Source organism: Pan paniscus, chromosome 5 (assembly GCF_029289425.2).
Source record: "Pan paniscus chromosome 5, NHGRI_mPanPan1-v2.0_pri, whole genome shotgun sequence".
Classification (NCBI taxonomy): domain Eukaryota; kingdom Metazoa; phylum Chordata; class Mammalia; order Primates; family Hominidae; genus Pan; species Pan paniscus.
This window is the reverse complement of record NC_073254.2, coordinates 180,354,774-180,378,413: the sequence shown is the minus strand read 5'-3', so window position 1 is coordinate 180,378,413 and position 23,640 is coordinate 180,354,774. Positions and strand designations below refer to the sequence as shown.

At 44.6% G+C, this 23,640-nt stretch overlaps 1 protein-coding gene across 1 annotated transcript in view; it reads left to right on the top strand.

The window, feature by feature from the left end:
• Positions 1 to 10,618: 10,618 nt before the first annotated feature.
• SLC22A2 (solute carrier family 22 member 2) overlaps positions 10,619 to 23,640 on the top strand; it is a 46,904-nt gene continuing 33,882 nt past the window's right edge. The window contains exons 1-5 of the mRNA XM_003807401.5: positions 10,619 to 11,310; positions 12,932 to 13,035; positions 18,956 to 19,110; positions 20,274 to 20,442; positions 22,360 to 22,474. Of these exons, the coding sequence (XP_003807449.3) occupies positions 10,897 to 11,310; positions 12,932 to 13,035; positions 18,956 to 19,110; positions 20,274 to 20,442; positions 22,360 to 22,474 (957 nt within the window). The 5' untranslated portion in view covers positions 10,619 to 10,896. The remainder of the gene's footprint in view (positions 11,311 to 12,931; positions 13,036 to 18,955; positions 19,111 to 20,273; positions 20,443 to 22,359; positions 22,475 to 23,640) is intronic.

Sequence of the window (23,640 nt, the reverse complement as noted above, 5' to 3'; positions counted from 1 at the left end):
CCCCTCTTCTCTTCCCAGAGGAGATGGCTTGGTCTTTCTGGTGACCAGCCCCCATGCAGGAGTCCACCAGGAAAAAAAGATGCTCCTGTCACCCAGGAAATTCCAGGGGTTAGGAGTTTTGTGTCAGGAACCAGAGTCAAAGACCAAACATCAGAATAAAAGATGCACCTAGCACCTCTATTGCCCAGGAAATTACAAGGGTTTTAGGAGGTCTGCGCCAGGAACTCGGGGCAGAGACCAATAGATATTTCTTATTATAGTACAGTATCACAGTCCACCCCCTGTCTCTGGCCACCGATCTCTTACAGCAAAATGATATACAACTCAAAAGATACTGTCACATGACTAGAATCCCATTCATTCATTAATAGTTAGTCCAGTCCATCATCATATCTTATGGAAATGTCTCCCAGGGTGGGGCTACTCAGATTTGCAAGCTTCCACCCTGTCCTGTAGGGCTTCAAAAGCAGGAGTGGCCTCGGCAAACACATAGCTTTACCCTTCTGGGCATCTGGGATAATTGAGCTAAGAGGCAATGATATCTCTTACTCTGGAGCATTATCAGTGTTAATATAATATGAGACTTCCCTCATTACGGGAACGTTTTATTCACTCCTTTACCCTCAGCTATGATTTCTCCTTCTCTTTGTTTAGACCCAAACGTTTCTACCCTTGGAAGGGACACTCAGATCAGCCACTGTGCTGGTCTAGATTGCTGGGAGCATTACTGGTCTAGCAAGTGCCCCTCCCTGGGTCCACTCCGTTCAGACAGGGTACAAAGCAGTGGGCTATACTTACCACCAAACAAGATAGCTTCATTCTGTGTTAACCCCAGTTTGCCAGATGGGGTGAAGGCACAACCCATCCCCATCAGGCCCTTGGGAATTCTGACACAAGTTTTAAAAACATAGTGACAATTTCCTGCTTAGGAATCATCCCTGCTGTCAGCATTTATAATTGCAGCCCTGGGCCTATGACCCCTGCATCAGGTAGGGGAAAAAAAGTTAACGTGATGTAGAGAGGGAAGGACAAAAAAAATTGCAGTCATTATGCCTGTGTACTTCTCCCTTGGCAAGAACTGCATAGTCATACCAGCATCCTCCCACCCCTCTACCCCAGATCCACCAGGAAATGGAGGAAAGTGTTAGGGGAACACGCCTTTAGCCCCACTCATGGTGAGTGTGCACTACACTTGTGAAGATGTGCAAGCCAGCCCTTCGTGTCTTCATCTCCCCCCGTTTAGGACAACTAATGTTTGAATTGCCTGTTCTACTTTTCTATCAAACTATTACCCTGAGGAGACTAGCTCTGCCCATTGTTGGATATTACAGGCTGTAAAGTGTGTTCCTTAGTCTAAAGAAATGTGACTGGGCCATCCAAATTGGTGCAATATCTTCTGTTCTGGCTTTTGAATGGCACGGTGAGCATTTGCATCTTCCACCGGGTAAGCAAAGCCCAGACTAGAGTCAGCGTCTATACAGAACATGTCTAGATTCAGCCCATCTCTGCACTGCTGCAGCTACCCACTTATTTCATGGACCCAGCTGCCCAAGTCAGGGGAGGACACAGGGATAACTGCTTGTTGACTCCAGTCACCTTTGGAATCTGGAAGGGAGTTCTGATAAGCATTGACTTGTTTTACTTTAATGCACCCTCAGATTTCCACAGGGCTGTGCTCCATGGGGGAGTCCTTTTAATAGCCAGGTTTCCATGGCCCTCTTGCTGAGTGTATGGCCAGGCCACTGGTCGCTGCCCGAAAGTCAATAAAACCCCAAACACAGGAGCTTCTACAACCCTTCAATTCTTCCATCACTGTTAGGTAACAGCATGCATTTCAGCCCACCAAGTTGATTTGTTTTAGCCTGCTTTGATCAAAGTAGCCCTTCCAACAGGACTATGTGTCTCTTCACCTTGGAACCGCCACCCACAAACCAAGCAACTCTTGGTCGGTCAGTTGAGAGAGGTTGACAGGGCTCTGTTCAACTGACGATAGAATCCAGAAGCTCCTCACATAGCTCCAGATTCAGTCCTAGAGGAAAATGGGCTCCCTGCTCATATCGCCTCCTTGTATTCCCTAGGCAGCATGATCCTGTATAAACCACTTCCATTTTATTACAGGACTCTTCTAGGGTACTGCCATTCCCATTAGAGCATTTCTCTGATATCACCCAAGACATCAGGGGTATTTCATGTTTTAAGATCATTTTATGTCCTTCAGTCATAAGAGTAGTTTCCAGTAATGTCTGAGACCAAGTTAGTAAATACCCCTTAAATGAGAATTCTCCAGACCAGAGTCCCAGTAGTTGTCACTGGGAGGTGCTCACAGGCTTTGATGTAAGCTCCAGTGCACACACCACACAGACCTAACACAGAGAGAATCTGGCCATACCAACACTCCAGCTTCAACTCTCCACTGTGGGCTCAGACGGTCTCACTGGTTCCCATTTAGCATGCCCAATTAATACTGCTTTACGGCAGGGCGCAGTGGCGCATGCCTGTAATCCCAGCTCTTTGGAAGGCCAAGGTGGGTGGATCACCTGAGGTCAGGAGTTCAAGACCAGCCTGGCCAGCATGGTGAAACCCTGTCTCTACTAAAAATACAAAAATTAGTTGGGCGTGGCGGCAGGCACCTGTAATCCCAGCTAGCCAGGAGGCTGAGGCATGAGAATTGCCTGAACCCGGGATGTGGATGTTGCAGTGAGCCAAGATCATGCCACTGTATTCCAGCCTGGGCGACAGAGTGAGACTCCATCTCTCTCTCTCTCTGTGTGTCTCTCTCTATTATATATATATTGCTTTACATGGGTAACAGGCATGTTTAACAGGTGAATATCACGGTCATCAAAAAGACAGTCCCACATGGCTTGCACGCAAAGCATGTCCGCCACTTCATCTGGGGTACTCCACTTCAGTCATAGGAGGAGACAACAGTCCCTCTTCTCAGGATACACAAATCTTACAGTGACTGTAACCAGTCCACCAGGCTGGCTGTTCCCTTGAGAATAACCTTCTGTGTGTCTGATCACTTAGAGCCACCTGTGATTTTTCCATAGCAAGCCGTGGGTACTGCATGGACCCAAACACGCTCTTCCACTCTGCAGCATTCCAAACCAAAGATATTCATCCTAAATTTGTTGCTGTCATAACCCATTTTTACTAAAGACTCCTCAGGAAGCTGATGATACTGATCTACAAAATGAACAGTTCCTTCACATGGCACCTCTGGTTTCAATAGTCTTCTGGTTTGGCCCTCTCCCCACATGGACTACCTGCTGGTGACCAGGGATCTTAGAGATACTTCACGTTGTTCCTGCATCATTTTTCCCTTGAGGGTGGCTTTCAGGCCAGTGGCTGAAACTCAGACCCACTGAAATCTGAGCTTGGTCTAGCATCAAGGTCTGAGCCAGCACTGCCTTTTAGTTTCATTTTAGCTGTTACATATAACAATAACCAAGGAATTGAACATTTTACCCTTGTTTGCATTTCCTTACACATCCGGTGAACCAGCTCCCAGGGAGCTGGAGCCATCTCTCAGTACCACTGATAACTTTCACTTTTAGTAACTGAGCACAGCACAACTGTGGCTCCACACACGGCTGAGCACGTGGCCACCAAGGAATCGAAGGTTCCTCACCCCCCACCCTTTTATCCTTTCTCTTCCCAAACCATGTTTCCCAGAGCCATGGTCATTCTAGCAAATCCCACTTCGTTGACACCAACTTGTACAGTAGGAAACATGAGGCAGTAAAAAACTAAAAGAACAAGTGGATGGATTTAGGAAGGTCTTTTGAAACTAATAAAGTAAGAAAGCCATTGAAAGCTGACCAAGGATGCCACCAGAGGCACAAGGATCAGAAGGCCCGACGTGGCTCATGGGTAACGTCCTTTGTCACAGTGACTACATTTTGGTGGCTTTAATTTTGACACTCTTGTTTTCTCCATCTGCATTCACTTTTATTAATAAAAAAGTATTTTAAATAAAATAGCAGGCAATGTGCCATGTCACCCACAAATACTTCAGTATGATGTATTCTAATTAATTAGGCCTCCCTTTTTAAAGCAAGGCCATGATGACCAGACCTAATAAAATTACAAATAATTCTTTAATATCATTTAATATCCAGCCCACATTCAAATGGTTTGAAAGATATTTTTTCACAGTTATATCCAAACACAGTCCACTCATTGGGTCTGGTTTTACATCTCTGAAGTGTCATGGATTCCTTGGAGAAGCCAGGTCATTGGCAGAATGTTCTGAATCCTACATTTGTCTGATTGCTTCCTTCTATTGTCATTTAGCTTGTTACTTTATCCCCAACACATGCTGTAAATTGACAGATTTAGAGGCTTGAGTGCATTCAGGTTTATGTTTTAGGTTATATGCTGTGTGTTGTAACCAATTGCGTTACAACACGCAGCCCATAAAGTCAAGTTTTCCCACTTCTAGCGATGGTGTCAGCCTGACCCCTCCAATACGAAATTTCTCATCAGCATTTCATTGAGTAAACTTAATATCTATTGCAGATCAATGCTGAGACTCATTATTTCATGGGATTTTAAAAACATCATTATGAACTCATACTCATAGATTTTTAAAATATACTTCATGTATTTCAATCCGTTGCACTTAATTGTTTTTGTTTTTTTTGTTTGTTTGTTTGTTTTTTGTTTTTGACAGTCTCACTCTGTCACCCAGGCTAGAGTGCAGGGGCGCAATCTTGGCTCACTGCAACCTCCACCTCCTAGGTTCAAGCAATTCTCCTGCCTTAGCCTCCCAAGTAAGTGGGACTACAGGCACGTGCCATCACACCTGGCTAATTTTCATATTTATTTTTCAGTAGAGACGCAGTTTCAGCATGTTGGCCAGGCTGGTCTTGAACTCCTGGCCTCAAGCAATCCACCGGCTTCAGCCTCCCAAAGTGCTGGGATTACAGGTGTCAGCCACCACTCCTAGCCTGTTGCAGTTAATTTTTTTTAATGTCCAAATTCCCCCACTTTAGGCCAATGGGAGCATTTTCAGATGGACCCTTATTCCTGTCAACATAGCCAATAGTCTCAGCTTTCTTGTTTTGTTTATTTTGTTTTGGCCCAACAGAATGTCCCAGGCTCTTGATGTTGATTTCCTTCTTCTGATCTGAAATCAGCAATTTTTCTAAGACGACAACTCTCTCTTTTATCCACTTCACCCTGCTCCAGGCTGCATGAAGTCATAAAAAAATTAAAATGTAATGGACTTTCCTCTGTAGCCAGATTACAACAGTTATACTTCCAGTGGTGAGCCACAGCCTTGCTGTGAATTAAAAGACTTGCTTCAGACATCTATTTTTTAAGTCAGTCTAGATTCATGTTAGCCTAATATGTTCCCTTAACTCTAGCACACGCACCTATGTTGAATCCCCTTATCATCTATGGTGGGAGGGTGGTATGCTCTGTTTTCCTTAATGCTCTGGATAAACTGTCTTAGGAAATAATCACCTGGTCAAGGAGGAAATCGGTTGCTAACCCAAACTTTTAAAAAACGAAAGCAGAAAATTATGGCAATGAAAGTTTTAATGATTGTTCTCTTATCGTTCTCCGTGAGGCCGATGTGGGATACGTAAAGGACATCCTTTCTATCTCTACCGGATTCACTCTCTCTTTGAAGAAAGCAATGCAACCAAGAAGTTGACACAATCCTGGGTTTCTGGAGAGGATAAAGCCCAAGAAAACTCAAACTGTATTTGGATATTAATAAGGACTTTGCTTTGGCAAACAAAACCATGTGAAGGTCCAGGGTTGCCAGACCCAAGAGCTCTGAGCAGTGGTCCTGTGGCATGTTTTTATTTTTTTAATTTTTTAAATTTTTTTAGGAACAGAGTCTCACTGTGTTGCCCAGGCTGGTCTTGAACTACTGGGCTCAAGGGATCCTCCCACCTTGGCCTCCCAAAGCACTGGGGTGATAGGCATGAGCCCCACACCTGGCCCTGGTCCTGCAGCACATCCCAGCTGCACACTTAACCTCATGGAAGAGGAAAGAGAAAACAGCTTTTCCTTGCCCATGGCTAGGTGCACAGCTGTGGCCCCTACTAACATGAGAGAGATTAACAAAAGAAAATCATATACATTTACCCATATTTTATAAGACACCAGGGCCTTCAGAAGAGAAGGCCCAAAGAAACAGAGAAATCTGAATATTTTTAAGCTTAGGTTGGTGAAGAGTGGACAGTGTGGGGAAGTGTGATTGCACAAACAGGCTATGATCTAATGGCAATAAACCAGGGGAAACTTACGAAGGGGTGTTTGTTCAGATCTATCTCTGAAGTCCTTGTGTCTTCAGAGATAAGGACGTTTCTTTCCTCCAGGTATCAACAGGGCACGTCTCAAACGCAGGTCCTATGACTGACCTGCTTCAGGGGAGAAGACCGGGGAACGTGAGAGATCTTTCTGCCTCTGCCTCTTTTCTCAAATGCCAGGGTTCTGAATTTTGGGGCAGCATGTCCTAAACCCCACCACTAACTTGGAAGCCCAGGGCCAAACCAAATACTTTGCACCTAATTTTACATAGAGTAATAATACAGCCTTTAAAAATGAATATCTGAGAAAAAGAAAACTTAGTACTTACTTAACTGGGTCTTTTACAAAGTGATTCCCTAGAACTCTTCAAAATTACACCTGTGAAGTCCGCTGGATCCTCTCTGTGGTTTTGTGTTAGACTCATGCTTTGCCTTTTAAAGAACAGGGTCCAGTCCTTTTGTGATTTCTAGAGCTACAGGCTTGGCGTGAAGGCCGGGAGTATAAGAGGAAAGCGGAGCGGGAACCACAGGAGGGGTGAGTTAGCCACCCTCATGCCCCCTCCTCCCCCAACGGATGCCTCCTCCTATCATCACCAGGCGAATTCCAATTTCCTGCCTCAAAGGATATCGGCACAGAACGATCATTTTGTAGGGAAAATAGAACCAGTAAAGAGAAATGAATAAAATCAGAACGACACTGATGAAGAAAGCCCAAGGAGAGTTCTAGTCAGCCCTCCCGGAAGCCTCGCTCAGCAGGATGGCAATAGAAGTGGTTTAGAGTTGCCTTCTGCACACTGAACTCACTGAGGGATGTCAGCCCCAGCTCTGCAGGAGGAGATAACCGCTGGCTCTACAGCACACCCGGGGGACCCACCCAAGTGATGTGCCAGGCCCCAGACTCCTCTCCTGGAGGCAAGAGATAAACCAAAACAGAGTTCAGGGCTGTCCCTGGGGGTGGTGAGAAGACCATGTTCACTATGTGGGGAGCTGGGAACATTTACTCTGAAAAGACAAGAGTCGGAGGTAAACAGAAGCTTCAAATATCCGAAGTTCTGTGTAGGAAGGTTTTAACTTAATCTACCTGACCCCAAAGGGAGAATAGTGTCCAAATGTGTGGAAAGTTCTGGAAGATGAATCCTGTTGTGCTATGAGGAAGATCTTTCCAGCAATCTGTAAAGTCCAACAACAGCCTGGGTTCAGCCAATACTGAAAGCATTTCCATGTAACTACTTGGGACAGGTGTTGAGGAATTGAAGTGTCAGATGGTGCTGCCTACTGTCCTCTAAGCTGCCTTCCCTCTGGGAGGCTCTGCAATCCTCCCACAGATCACCTGCCACTGTGCCTGGCCAGGAGCCCTACACCCAGCCCACCCTGCTGTGATGCAAGTGGGCAGCAGGAAGTTGAGGAAGGAGAACAAGGCATGTGATAGATGGATGGGGTGCACCGAGGAAGAAAACAAGGGAGGAATAGAGAGGGTGAAAGTGTCTCCGTGAATAACTTCCAACTACTGAAGCCACTGTGCTCAGTAATAGTCCTATGCAATCTCATCCATCAGCTCTCTGACTTAGGGATAATGGCCCTGTTACACGAGGTATTAGAACTTGCCCTGGTGACACGGATACATTAGGGCCAAGCTGGGCTACAGTCCAGGCTCTGCTGCTCTGCTGACCCTCCCCTTTGCTCCCACTGCTTTTCCATCTTAGCTGCATAGAGGACAGATGGCACCCGTCACTGCGAGACAATCTATTTCTATCATTTTTGTCTCAGGTAGACGTCACCTTAGCCAAGCAGGTTGCATAGACCTCAATAGACCAGATATTGATTTCTAAAATCATCCTGCTTAACAAATGACCCAAAAGCCTACGTTCCATTGAAGATGGGTCTCACTGCTTCTGCCATGTCATCCTCTAAGTACCTGATGTCTGGCTTGCCATGGGATAGGTAGGATTCATCCATCCTAACTTCCCACCCTAACTGCCCCCATGTCTTCTTGTGCAGGGGGCCCAGAAGGTTAGTCTGGGCACAACTGGCCTTCCTCAGTGCCGTAGAAAGGGTGGTACACTGGGGCAATATTTATTTACATTGCAGAGAAACCTGATAAGAGGTTGAGAAATACTTCTGACATTAATTATATTACCAGGTTATATGGATTAAATGATCAGATTACACTCCAGTCATGCTTCTGAATATGTAAGCACCCCCATAAAAGAAGTGACAATTTCCCAAGATACCTGGACTCAAACCATAGGGTGTCTACCCCTCCTCTCTGTGGTTTCTTTCCCTGAGTTGCTCACTGCCCATGTGGCTTCTCTGTAGGGTCTGTCACCTTATGGGATTGATTTTATGGCAGCTGTGCTGTGACTCGTGCATCCACAGAACAATGTTGAATGACTGTGTAAACGCATTGCTGTAAGCAACCTGAGGTCTGAACTTCTCCTTATCTGATTGTTCCCTCTAAATAATTTGTAGCGAATTTCAACATTGTTTCCCATTGGCCAGCAAAGCTCTTCTGGCCCTTACCTGGTGCCCCTTGCTCATGACGTGAAGATCTGATGTCTTGACATGTTAAGTGAGTCAAACCCAAGTGCACGTGTCTGCAAATTTCTTGTAAGAGGCAGTCAGGAGCATCTCTTGGCCCTTGGGGTAGAGTAAAGTTTGACAACCTCTGTCACTTTTTAACTCTTTAACTCGCCCTCCTACAGCTCTTTGACGGGGAACAGGTGCAGACAGAGCAGCCTTGGCTTCCGGCTCATGCACTCACGATGCTGGCTGCGAATGGGAAGTCCCTAAACAGAACTGAGCCCCCTCATTCAGCTCAGAGCAAACGGGGCTAGCAGCAGCCCAGGGCACCACGAAGCAGAGTGCCTCTGTGTGCCCAACACAGCCGCAGTGGAGGTCAATGGATGTCCTTGCCGGCGCCCTGCTTTTTGCTTTTTTAAGAAAATAAGAAGCCTGCAGCTGCGGCAAGGAGAAAGACCCCACGGGTCGCTCCTTTTAGACTACGCTGTTACACCTGCTGACTATCCAATAGAAAAAAGGAGAAGGAAAATCAGGTTAACTTTCTGGTATTTAGTTTGCAGATATGTCAGCAGGCCACCTTCTCTACTTGGCAGGATCACGATGTATTAAGAATCCTTTTGTCCACCAGGAAAGACAAATTTCCTGTTTGTCTTGCATTTAGATGCAACAACATCATCCTAAAGAGATGCCCCTGATGTGTGAGAGCAGAAAGGGGTGATCCCTTTCTTCCTTATCCTAAGGCTCATGGCCAACACCCCTATAACAAAAGACAGGTTAACAAGAGAAAAGCATGACAAATTTATTTGATCACAGTTTTACATGACACAGGAGCCTTTCAGAATGAAGACCCACAGATACAGGGAAAACTGGATGGCAGTATAGAACTGTAGTTGGACAAAAAGGGCAGCAGCCCATGTTCGCAGGCTGAGGGGAAAACCCAGCAAGGCCTGTCTGTTCAGATCCGTCTTGGCCCCTCTGTGCAGCACTCCTTCCTCCAGGCACCGGGGACAAGACTCCTCTGGAATGCGGGTCTGGATTTCTTTACGGCCCACTGTTACACAGAAAGGCAGCGGGGAAGTTACAGTGGTATTTCTAGGCTTTCTGGCTGGCTTTGGGGAGAAGAGTCTGGTTTCCATGAGCTGCTTTGAGGAAGAAGGATTCTCAGTTCTATGGCTTGCCCCGGGGGAGAATGATGGGTGAGAGAAGAGACAGGAGGGCAGGAGAAGGTCAGAGAGAGAGACTTTGCTTCTGAGGCCTCCACCTTGGGGCATGGATTTCTGAGCCCCAACAGACCTTGACAGAAAAATCTAGGACACAAAGATAGTGGCTTGGACACACCTGCCTGCATTTACACTTGACCTGTCTGCGACGTAAACACTTTCCTCTTTCCCTCCAGATGGGTTAAGGGGAAGGACACTTCAGGGTTGAAACGCAGGAATACCAGATTGGAGCAAACACTTTTTAAAAGCAGAGTTATAAAATCTGGACAACATCAAAACAAGCAGCTCCAGCATGCATCCCGACGGCTCTTGTTGTTGGTTGGAGAATGAGCCCAGCAGTCAGGCTCGCAACCCACTTCGAATCTGGACCAGGGTTCTGACACGGATCCTGGTTCACATCACGCTGGGCCTTGTGGCCAAACACGTGTGTTTTCTCCATAGGGCCTTGAAGAAAAGCTGGCGGTGCGCATGAGATAGGAGTATATTAAGTTCCTGGCTGCTCGGGGCACTACGGGAAGATTACTGGGCTGTGATATGGGCCAGCACTCAGATTCCCTGCGGTGGGACACAGAGGGCGTGTTGTTTGTGCTGCTGGCGTGGAGCACCGACAAGCCTGTGGAGAACCAGTTATAATAAACACGACAGGCATCCTGGGAGTGAGCTCAGGGCATTTGGGAAGTGCAGAAGGACACGCACCCCCGCTGGAGGGGTGCACCTTTGAAGTCAGCTGGACCAAGGAAAGGCCTGCCCTGAAGGCTGGTCACTTGCAGAGGTAAACTCCCCTCTTTGACTTCTGGCCAGGGTTTGTGCTGAGCTGGCTGCAGCCGCTCTCAGCCTCGCTCCGGGCACGTCGGGCAGCCTCGGGCCCTCCTGCCTGCAGGATCATGCCCACCACCGTGGACGATGTCTTGGAGCATGGAGGGGAGTTTCACTTTTTCCAGAAGCAAATGTTTTTCCTCTTGGCTCTGCTCTCGGCTACCTTCGCGCCCATCTACGTGGGCATCGTCTTCCTGGGCTTCACCCCTGACCACCGCTGCCGGAGCCCCGGAGTGGCCGAGCTGAGTCTGCGCTGCGGCTGGAGTCCTGCAGAGGAACTGAACTACACGGTGCCGGGCCCAGGACCTGCGGGCGAAGCCTCCCCAAGACAGTGTAGGCGCTACGAGGTGGACTGGAACCAGAGCACCTTCGACTGCGTGGACCCCCTGGCCAGCCTGGACACCAACAGGAGCCGCCTGCCACAGGGCCCCTGCCGGGACGGCTGGGTGTACGAGACGCCTGGCTCGTCCATCGTCACCGAGGTAAGAGAGTGAGCTCAGGGCTCAGATGGAGAAGCAAATGGTGGAGATTTTCTCAAGGAAGCAAGCAGGGAAGGCCCGGCTCTTATAAACCCTGCCTGGACATGCTCTTTGGCCTGCATGTATCTTACAAAATCCTAGTTTCCAAATGAAAACATGCAGCTTCTAATTTGTCTGGAGAATAACTGGATTAGTTAAAACGTCCTCAGATGCTGACAATAATGATTGTAGTTTGTGCATGTCCCAGCAATAAGGAACAGGCCAAAGCATATTAGGACTCCTGGAAATGTTGCCAAGATAGGGATATTGTGGATCCTCCTCTTTTTCTGGAAGCCTTACCTCCCCCTCTATTCCTCCATCCCGCAGATGCCCACACACACCTGAAAGCCCGTGGAACTCAACTGAACTGTGCCTGACTGTGTGATAGGATGTGCTTTTCTCTCGATACCTATTTTTTCTCTTTAATTTCCTCAAAGTGTTCATATAGAATCATTTGGGGCTGGAGATCATGCTATGGCACTATTATTTTGTTAAAAACTACAGATGACATCAAAAGCTATTCGTGAAGCCTGATTCCAGTAAATATAATAGAAAAAAAGACAAAAAATGGAGCTTGCTTTTATTGAAAGCAAAGCAAAATAGGGGAATTAAGTTATCCTGAAAATACTGAGAGAGCCAGTTGCTTAGTTTAATTTAAAATGACTGCTTGGACAATGGGAAGATATTCTGTGTGAACAGATGGGTAGATAGAGTCTAATTTGAAGGGTCTAAAGTGGTCGGAGAGTTACAGGAAATGTGGCAGCTCATGGGCTTCACACCACAAACTCTCTGAGGCTCTCTCACATGGCCAATCTCATTGCTTCCTACAGAGATGAGGAAACTGAGGCCCCAAGCAGAGAAGAGTTTTTCCCCAGGCCACACAGTGAGTAATTTAGCAGGGTTAGCCCTAAAAGATGGGTCTCCTGACCTGGTCCAGCCCCTGCTCCACCCGACCACCTCCTCTTATTCCAAATAAGAGCAAATGCAGCAGCCTTCAGCAGTCACTCCTAATCCCCTTTTATTAAACAGATGGCAGGGAGATGCTAAATGGCCCAACCTCCTGGTGCCTGCATTGTATCACGTCCACACACCTATCTGCATGTGCATTGAAATTAGAAAGGAAAAAATAAATTTGTCTATAAGTAATTACCCAGTTTCAGCTGATTTAGCCAATGCTGTAGTTTTAGCTTAATGACAAATTGCCAGATGGAAGGGCAAGCCTTTTGGTTGTGTAAAGAAAACTGAGGCTGGGCACAGTGGCTCACGCCTATAATGCCAGCATTTTGGGAGGCTGAGGTGTGAGGATCGCATGAGCCCAAGAGGTCGAGGCTGCAGTGAGCCATGATCACCACTGTACTCCAGCCTGGGTGACAGAGCAAGACCCTGTCTCACAAAAAAAAAAAAAGAGAGAGAGAGAAGAAGAAAATTGGCATGATCAAGAAACAATGGCTTATTGCCACTTAACTATACAGTTCAATTCAAGGAATATTTAATGAGTACCCTAGCTGAGTTATGTCCAACAGGATTGTAACAGGATTTCATTTCCTTTCTCTCCCAACTTGGAACACTTCTCCCCTGCTGGCAGTTTAACCTGGTATGTGCCAACTCCTGGATGTTGGACCTATTCCAGTCATCAGTGAATGTAGGATTCTTTATTGGCTCTATGAGTATCGGCTACATAGCAGACAGGTAGGTTGAATCACCTGTGGTGGAATTTAAACAATCCCAAAGTTTGGAGAACACTTGGATGCACCTGCCCCTGCTTGAATCCCATCCTTTCCCAAGCACACAGACCACAATCTCCTGGCCTTCATGCTGGTGTTTTTACAGCCTTAAATTTCTTCTGCTGCTTGGATAACCATGACCAATGTCTTTATTTTCAAATTCTCTGGGGTCATAGACAGATATTTCAACATTACACAGCAAATCTTCCATGGGGGCTATGCAGAAGCTTCAAGTCGGAAGGGAGAGTAACAGATGATCTCATCCCTTTTGTAATTCCCAATTCATTTTTTGGCCTTATCACCATCCACCTGGCCATCAGCCTTCAGGGCCTCTGAGCTCAATCCTATCCTCTGCTTGTCTCGCATATGCTCGGATCCCCCAGCACCAGGCCCGATGTAGAATCTCCCTAATACCCGTGGGATTGCAAGAGTCCTGAATTGGGTTCCTGGGGCCATATATGACCATATGTGTGGAAGCCATAACTTAAAGAAAGGGAAACATGGTCTGCCTACAACAAGAGGGGTAAATGTCCACCTCTGCAATATCATTGTCCCTGGAGAGATGACGAGAGGCCTCTCTGATGAGTCTTGTCTTCAGCAAGCTAGTAGTCAGTGTTTGTACGGATCAAGCTATTGCTATACCTCTTACTTATCCAGCATTTTGGAATCCCACACTCACTGTGCTGCAAGTTTCCTACAACATGCAGCTTTGCTCTCTTGATGACCAATGAGACATTTTTAGAAGTCCTCAAAAGGAAAAGGAACCAAAAAGTTTGCTTCATAGTCGATAGGCACTTTAGATAACTTGGCCATCAGGGCTAATTCTTTAATATTCATAACACTGTTTATTGAGTGTTTTCCATGGCCAGGCACTGTGTTCAACATTGTGGGTAGTAGTAGTCCCCTTAATCAGCAATCACCTAGTGAGATAGTGATACATAACTATAGATTATTATATATAATACACAAACATATCATTTCATCTAGATATAAATATATAATTATGAATTTACATGTAAAATATAAATATATAACTGAAATACATGGTAAAGTCAATGCATTTTATGCTTGTTGCCCTCCCATGCCATCCCCAACTACATCTATGATATAATCCAAACCTGTGAGTATAATGTTAAATGCAAGTAGAACATTTTCTCTGATTGTATTATTTTAGGCTGAATTAAAACTTGCAAATGTGTTAAAGATGAATAATGATGGCTTAATATATCACACCCCCAAGGCATATGCACTTCACAGGGGCCTGGGGCCCAACTGGCAACAGAAGGGAAGAGGGATAAAAGTGGAGGCACAGGCCACATGCACCTCATCCATCACCCATGGTTATTAATTGTCTCCTCAGCTGCCCTGACAAGGCTCTTCCTGGGGCTTTCTGCGGGAGGCTTGCAAGGTGAAAGGGAAGGTCATTTGTTTTTATTTTTATTGCTGCAGAATTGAGGATGATTCTTTAAAGATGACGCATTAAGTCAGGAGAGACAGATTAACAAGGGGAGGTCCGGAGTCCACCTTGCACCCCTGGGCAGCTCTGGCCCTGCAAGCATTCACTCTCTCTGCACTCCCTCCTCCACCACCAGGTAGAGGTGCTAACACTCACTCCCTGACAGGCTGTGAGTAAACAGGTGACTCCGTCTTTAACCCTTGCTCAGTGGGTTAAGAAATTAGTTAATTATTCACATCCCACTCAACAAGTAGGAGATTGGTTATAAATCCCTACTGACAGTGCATTCCTGTGTTATAAGCCCCGGTCAATTATCCACCTTCTTAGGTGATCTCATTATTTTGTTCCTATTGTTGAAATCCCCTCTGTCAAGGTAAGTACTCATTATTCTTCCCCCGAAGGCTGTCTCCATGCCTCGACTTCTTTTTCTTACACCATCTGAAGCTTGGCCGGTCATTGCCCTTCTTCTGTTCTGTGCCTGCATGCAGGAGTGAGAAGCCTAGCCTAAAGAAATGAGAAAGCAATTTGTTTTTTGTATAGTTAATGCCTACAATTTCCAGATTTTATACAATAGGACAAGAATGTCATGGATCCCCATTGTATTCACAGATTAAGCCAACTTTAAATAAAACACATTGTCTTCCATGAATAATTTTAAAAAAAAAACAGTAAGGCATTATGAAAAGATTGTAAATAAGACTAAAAGTGGACCCAAGTATAACCCATAACTTCCTAATCAATGATTTTGAGTGTCACCTGAGACAAAAAAAGCAATTCCTCACCAATCCCAGGGTTTTTTAAATTCTAACGAGCAGCAATTATAAGTACTATATTTTTCATTTTTTTTATTTTTTGAGACAGAGTCTCACTCTATCGCCCAGGCTAGAGTGCAGTGGTGCAATCTCGGCTCACTGCAACCTCTGGCTCCTGGGTTCAAGCAATTCTCCTGCCTCAGCCTCCTGAGTAGCTGGGATTACAGGCGCCTACCACCATGCCCAGCTAATTTTTGTATTTTTAGTAGAGACAGGGTTTCACCATGTTGGCCAGGATGATCTTGAACTACTGACCTTAGGTGATCTGCCCTCCTTGACCTCCCAAAGTGCTGGGATTATAGGCATGAGCCACTGCATGTGGCCATAAGTGCTATATTTACTGTGTCATGCTTGTAAATGCTTAACAACTAGTTCTCTGGGAGGGAAAGCCCCAGTTTGTAGTGTTTATTGATTGCCCTGGTGTAAATATACCCACTGGGGTCACTTCAGCCTACAAAAATGACATCACAGGACATAGAGTTGGCTAGAAGTGTGCACCATTACACAGCATTTCCACCATGCAGATACAGTAGATGTAAATAACCTCACAAGCACAGATGGCCAAATATAGTAAAATCATTGGAAAGTGATGTTTTGCATATTACACTTGCTTTCAATATAATTTAGTTGTAAATGTATATAATTTAATTTTTAATAATGGTTATGCTAACAATTTGCTTGCAAATTTTCTGTAAGTCTGATCATTAGCTCTTAAGAGCCAGCACCCTACTTTTATGTGTTGTGATGGAACTAGATCAAAGTGAGCTAGGAGGAGGGACTTGACTCTGGAGGCAGGGTTTGGACACCAGACCAAATTGAGGACTAGCTAAAACAGGTCCCAGGCAGGAGCAGCTTTCCATAAGACATGACCACCAGTGCACAATGTCGGTTTACTATTGCCATGGCAACATGGCAATCTCCAGCCCCTTTTAATGGCAATGACTCTACAACCCAGAAGTTACCACCCTTTTCCTAGAAATTTCTGCATAAGCCACCCCTTAATTTGCATATAATTAAAAGTGGGTTGCATATAATCAAATTTATAATTGAAATTAATTTGCATATAATTAAAAATAAATATGAGTACAGAACAGACTCCTCTGAGCTGCTATTCCAGGCACACTGCCTATGGAATATCCCTGCTCCACAAGGAACAGAGGTGCTGCTGCTATACATTGCAGCTTCAATAAAAATGGCTATTTAACAACACCAGCTTGCCCTTGAATTCTTTCCTGGGCAAAGCCAAGAACCCTCCCGGGCTAAGCCCCAATTTTGGTGCTTGCCTGTCCTGCATCAAAAGCAGAACTAAAAGTCCCAGTGGGTTGCAGTCATACTTACCCAACTATATGGGATCTTCCAAAACACGTTCACCACTGATTACTGTGTACTAGTCACTTTACTGGGCATCCTCATTTGTTATATTTCATTTAGGATCACGAGAGCCTTTTAAAGTAGATTTCATTATCCATAATTTACAATGGATGAAGAAACTGAGGCTCTGTGAAATTAAAGCACTGCTTCCCAAATGCTAAGTTGCATATAAATCTCCTGGGGATCTTGCTAAAATTCAGATTCTGTTCCAGCAGATCTGGGTGGGCCCAAAATTCTGTATTTCTAACCAGCTCCCAGGTGATGCTGTTCCCAAGCCCATACTAATAGTCCTCAGCCACATTCTGAGTCACAAGTAGCTAAAAGACTTACCAAGCCAGCAGTATGGGGAGTCCACCCTTCCTGTCCTGTTTCTTCTGATTGTTTTTCATTTAACCATTTAAATAGCCCTGCTGAGGGGTAGGAGGAGTCTGAGACCTCTATCCCAGATTCCCCAAATTTATTCTAGCCATGCCTTATTATTGTTTTAAGTAGCATTGCTTCCCTATGTGGAACATGTCTCCAGTGAAGTTTTTCCACATCATGGATTTGATTTTCTTGCTCTGAGTTTCAGAAGATGAATATTCCCTCTCATCACCTAAAAGATTTTGTCCATCTACATGGGGCACTACTGTGGTGTTCTATTGTGTGCCTGAAGCAGTTTTGAAAGTTGAAGAAGTACCATTTGAGTCAATGTTTATAGATTATATACTCTTTGAGAGTAAAGGAAGGGGTTTGGATAGGAAAATGTGGGAAGAAATGCTAAAAAATTAAGTTGAGATATGACTTTGGAAGGCCTTGAATTAGAGGCCAAGAGGTTGTATATTTACAGCAGGGAGCCATTGACTGAGAATTAAGAAATTACATCGTTACCTAGGTGATGGGTTGATAGGTACAGCAAACCACAATGGCACACATTTCCCTATGTGACAAACCTGCACATCCTGCACATGTACCCCAGAACTAAAAGTAAAAATTTTTAAAAATGAAATTACATGGTCAAAACAGAGTTTTAAGACTTAAGAAATTTACTAGTTAATACTAATTACCAATGTGACTGCTTAACCTTAAAATTTCATATTTAAAATATTACTCTTCCAAAATAATTATTAATAATGTGGATTATTTTGAAATGGTTAGTATTTGACACCTTCACTAGAATATAGTTGCATAATAATAAAAGCATCAATTAAACAATGTTTATCCACCATTAAAAGGAGCAATCCTGATAACAAAAAGCCATCCTTCCAATTGAAGTGGAAAAACAAAGATTAAATAAACATTGTTTTCTGTGAAGAATTTTTTTAAATATCCACTAAGTGGATTAGGGTGTCTTTTACAAGAAAACCAGGACATGGTGAAAATAACAGTATTGGGCCCCAGGTCAACTCTCTGAGCTGAGCCAGGTTTGCAAACAGAAGGAAAAAAGGAAGGAAGGGGTCGGAGGCAGGCTATGTGCCAAGCTCCTTACCTCTAATATCTCACTTAATCCTCTTTTCAGCTGGGTCAGATGGGTCTTTTCCAGATGAAGACACTGAATATGGTTGAATAGGTTGCCCAACATCATAGTAAGTAGGAAGGTCATGATGAAACCCAGGTTGCCAATTGTTTTCCTCTATTCCATGTACTGGGACAAGTTTCCAAATCCCTAAACTGAATAAACCTAAGTCTCCCAAATCTGATGTGTGGAAGCTGTCTTCCCAGGGTGCTCCAAACAGAGGCCCCCATAGGATAGTAACATGTGTGGCACCAAAGACAATTTTCACAAAGCCTAAAAGCACTGTTGAAAAAGAAAGGGGGTATATACTGAACACTGAATTTTGTTTTCAAAGTGAAAAAGTGAAAACATTCTTGGGTGGATAATTGGTTGAAATTGTTAGTGCAAAGGCTGCAGCTCACATGGTGATGTAAGACCTAGATAGAACCATAGGGTATTCAGCACGGGATGGCCTGGATGAATTACTCTTTCCCTGAATACCTGCCACAGTGTGGGACTGATAAAGCACTTGAACCCTGGGATGAATGGGGCTTATCATGCTGAAAACTTACACATAGTGTGCTGATGAAAAGTGCTACCTGGACCTGGAGTCACAGATTCCCTTTGTGGCTATCAGTCTGTGCCTCCTGGATTTATAAAATTTAAAGTTAACCTCTAACTTTGTTTAGATTTCCATAACTTCCATGCATTTTCTACAATCTTCACAAATCAAAATTAATTCGATTCCCTCTCTTTGTTTTTCTTCCTGCAGGTTTGGCCGTAAGCTCTGCCTCCTAACTACAGTCCTCATAAATGCTGCAGCTGGAGTTCTCATGGCCATTTCCCCAACCTATACGTGGATGTTAATTTTTCGCTTAATCCAAGGACTGGTCAGCAAAGCAGGCTGGTTAATAGGCTACATCCTGAGTAAGAATGTTTGTGCTTGCAGCTGTGAGAACAAAGCAACCTCGCTGCCAAAATAGAGTCAGGTGGGGGGTGGCATGCAGGAAAATGGACCCAGCTTCAAGACAAAATTGAGAGATTTTTTTATTTCTGTATCAAAAGAATTCCTAAAAGCATATCAACTCATTCAGCATTCCTCCTTATAAACTAAAAAAATGAAGGCAGAAACAAGGGTAAACATAATGCCACCGAGATTCTTATATAACTTTTTTGGAATTTTTGTTTTCTGTACCCTGGAGTATTGTGTGGAAAGAAAATTCATCCTACCAGACCTATTCATAAAGAAGAACCAGTGATGAGAGATATAGTAGATTTATAAAGGACTTTAACACTTTGCAAAAATCTATTCTAGTGAACTACAATTATCCTCAACTTACACATAAGGAAACTGAAAACACAAGTACTGTAGTCAACCTAGGTTACTCAGCCAGCCATTTTTAGGACCAGGAATATAACTTACATCCTATTCCTTAGTAGCCAGAGTTACAGTTAAGTTCCATATACTATAAGAGAATATTTGACTTCTAACATCATAGCATCTTTATAGCAATATTCTCACTATGGCTGATACCAACGGGTTGAACCACCAGCTTGTAAAATTCCCCAGCATGTAAAACCAGTTCCTGCCAGCCAGCCCTAGCTGATTCCAGCCCTCTGCTAAGTTACCAAGCCATTTATACAAATAAACAGATAGGACTTGCAAGATAAATGTTAAACCTGTGTAAGAGAACAAGTTATACTCAGGTGTTCATTTACATAAAAATCATCTACGGTCTAAATTTAATGTTTGATTCATTTGTTCAGGTCTTGAGTTACTACTCTAGGTCAAAATCTTGCATGTATCTGAAATACAATTGCATCATGAAAATTATAAATCAAATGTGTTTGCTTATGTTGGCAGGCCTTTCATCCCATCTACAATGGGACTATAAGATTTATTAATTAGTAAAACAGCAATAGTTATAACAAAATAAAAACCAAAAAACACTTAAAAATATTCAGAGAGTTGCATAGAATATTCTAGAATTTGTCTATATTTTTGAGGTTGGCGTTCTAGTTTCCTGATAGCTGGACAGCCAACTCATTATTGTATTGAATTGCATTAACCATTCCAATTCTCTCTGCAGTTACAGAATTTGTTGGGCGGAGATATCGGAGAACAGTGGGGATTTTTTACCAAGTTGCCTATACAGTTGGGCTCCTGGTGCTAGCTGGGGTGGCTTACGCACTTCCTCACTGGAGGTGGTTGCAGTTCACAGTTGCTCTGCCCAACTTCTTCTTCTTGCTCTATTACTGGTAAGTCCATTTGGAATAAAAAGGAAATAAATCAAAGTATTTTATTCTGCTAAGAAGTCTACCTTCCTTAATGCACACTATCTTTCTGATTCTGAGATTGCTTTCACTCTCCAGACCCATTTCACAAAGAGCCCAATTCCATGTTTCAGGAATAAAAACCACAAGCTTCACCTCTCCGTCTGTAAATCAAATGTCCTTTCTCTTTGGGCTTAAAGTTTTTATGACTTGGATCTTACATTTCCACATTATTTATTTTGTGTTTAAATTAGCTTCTAGCAGCTGTGGTACAATTTGGACGGTAGACCCTTTGAAGAGACTGAAAATATCACTATTACTATTCTCTCCCCACTCAGAGGAAACTTTAGGGTGGAGAAAGCAGAGCATGGCACTTGTGTCACCATTTCCCAATACTCATGCCCAAGGCAGACATCCCCAGTGAATCACAGTATTCTTCATCACAGATAAGGCCAACACGACACTCCAGAAAGACCATACCAATCAATCAGAGTTACCAAGGCAAGTAAAATATATTAGTCATCCCTGCCCAAGGGAAACACATGGGAAATACCAGAAACTCTTAGAAACCCCTAATGTGAGATTATCTGAAATAAAGCAAAGGGGATACTGGATTATCAGACCAAATCTTTCTCCCATGCTACAACCCATTTATTTAGTTTCTCCTGGATTTACCCACTTGTTCTTCCCATGGCTGTCTTGCCTAAGAATTAAACATCTCAACTCTTTCCCAGAAGCCTGTTTCTTATCCAAAAGCCAATAAAACTCTGTGTTTTACCAGCTCAGACTGCAGTGACAAAATGCCATGGACCGGGTACTTAAAAACATATTTCCCATAGTTCTGGAGGCTGGGAAGTCTAAGATCCAGGTGCTGGCAGATTTGTTCCTGATGGGAGCCCACTTCCTGACTTGCAGACATCCCACTTGTGGGCCCTCACATGGTGAAGAAAAAATAACATTCTGGTCTCTCTTCCTCTTCTTATAAGGACATCTGGGGGCCCCACTCTCCAGACCTCAGCTAAACTTAATTACCTCCCACAGGCCCCAACTCCAAATTGCACACTGGGGGTGAGGGCATCAGTGCATGCGCTTCAGCGGGGACAGAAACATTCAGTCCATTATACCCTGAGAGTGACCCTTCCTGCTGTCTCCATTACACTTCCACAAAAACATCCATTCCAAATTCCTTTCAAGCCCTGCCTCTCAGAGCAACTTCGCTCCCAGAGTGATGATCCCAACTGGGGCCTTCCTACATTTACACCATAACTGCCACAGCAGCAGCCCTATTATCTCCTTTCTCCAGTTTCTCCTCCCGCTGAACCTCCACCCTGAACTCATTCACCCTGAACCCAGCTGCTCAGAGTTCCCTCCAGACACAGAGTCAATAGTTCTAGTCTTGCTCAAAAACTTGCAAGAGCTCCCCGAGCCCTGCTACATCAAGCTCAAACTATGAAGTCTCGCTTTTCAGTTACCTCACCCTCTGACCTCAAATTCTTATCTCATTCCTTTGGGAAATTGAGCGTAACACATATACATACTTGCTCCCCACCCCCACAATGGTTTGCATACTCCAGCATCCAGTCCTTGACCCCTCTGCCAGTTCTCAGGCCTTTGCAAAGCCCAGGGCCACCCTGAGGGACCTGCCTCTCCTCCTTGCAACAGGAGCTGGATGTTCAGCCGCACCCTGCTTTGCAGCTTGCTTCCTGCGTTTCTGCTTAGAAATCCCTGAGGAGGGATTTAGCATTTGAGGGAGGAAAGAACCACATATCCCCCTACACAAGTGTTATTTTCTTTGGAGATCCAACTGTATTAACATCCTCAGAGAAATCTGATTATAAAAAAATGGGGGATGGGGTAAGGAGGATTCAGTAAGATTTGCCCTCCGCTCACCTTGTACCCTAGGTGCATACCTGAGTCTCCCAGGTGGCTGATCTCCCAGAATAAGAATGCTGAAGCCATGAGAATCATTAAGCACATTGCAAAGAAAAATGGAAAATCTCTACCCGCCTCCCTTCAGGTGAGCCAGGGCCTTAAGTATCAAATCAGGGGATGGAGAAAAGGGAGGCTCTGGTAAGATTCATGCATGCCAATGATCTCAGCGGGGAACCATGGAAGCACCCACCCCCTTGCATTTTGGCTTACCTGTAGCGGAATGCAACAGAGAATTTTATATACTAAGATTTGTGGTTCCGTGGGAGAATATTTCAAACAGGTGGAAACCATCAAACTAAAAGAGAACCAGAAATCATTTAAAGGTCACGTGAGGAGCTTCTGTCTTGTGCAACTTAAGCCTTCACCAGTCTCCTATGCCCAGGTGCCCAGCACCCCCATCATCTGCATATTCACCATCCTCAGGTCAGATTCTTAGATCAGTAAAGCAGTTCTTTAAACACACATGATTTCTTAGAATTGTAAACACTTTGGATAGAAATTGTCCAAAAAGCTTTTTTTTTGAGATGGAGTCTTACTCTGTCGCCCAGGTTGGAGTGCAGTGGCACGATCTCAGCTCACTGCAACCTCCACTTCCCAGGTTCAAGCGATTCTCCTGCCTCAGCCTCCCTAGTAGCCAGAATTACAGACGAGCACCACCACGCCAAGCTAATTTTTGTGTTTTTAGTAGAGACAGAGTTTCGCCATGTTGGCTAGGCTGATCTCGAACTCCTGACCTCAGGTGATCCACCAGCCTCGGCTTCCCAAAGTGCTGGGATTACAGGCATGAGCCACCACACCAGGCTGAAAAGCTTTTAAGCAATCCCCTGCCTTCTTAAATAGAATCCAGTTACAGAGGTGTTCATTACCTGTGTTTATTGTTTGCCTTTAGTAGATCTCACCACGTTGACCTCAAACATTTTCATTCCACAGCGGGTAGAAAAGAGAAGATTAAGCTTATTCGAAAATAGGCCAGGTGCAGTGGCTCACACCTGTAATGCCATCACTTTGGGAGGTAGAGGCAGGTAGATCATCTGAGGTTGGGAGCTCGAGACCAGCCTGGCCAACATGGCAAAACCCCACCTCTACTAAAAATACAAAAATTGGTTGGGCGCAGTGGCTCATGCCTGTAATCCCAGCACTTTAAGGGGCCAAGGCGGGCAGATCACTAGGTCAGGAGTTTGAGACCAGCCTGGCCAACATGGTGAAACCCCATCTCTGTTAAAAATACAAAAATTAGCTGGGCGTGGTGGC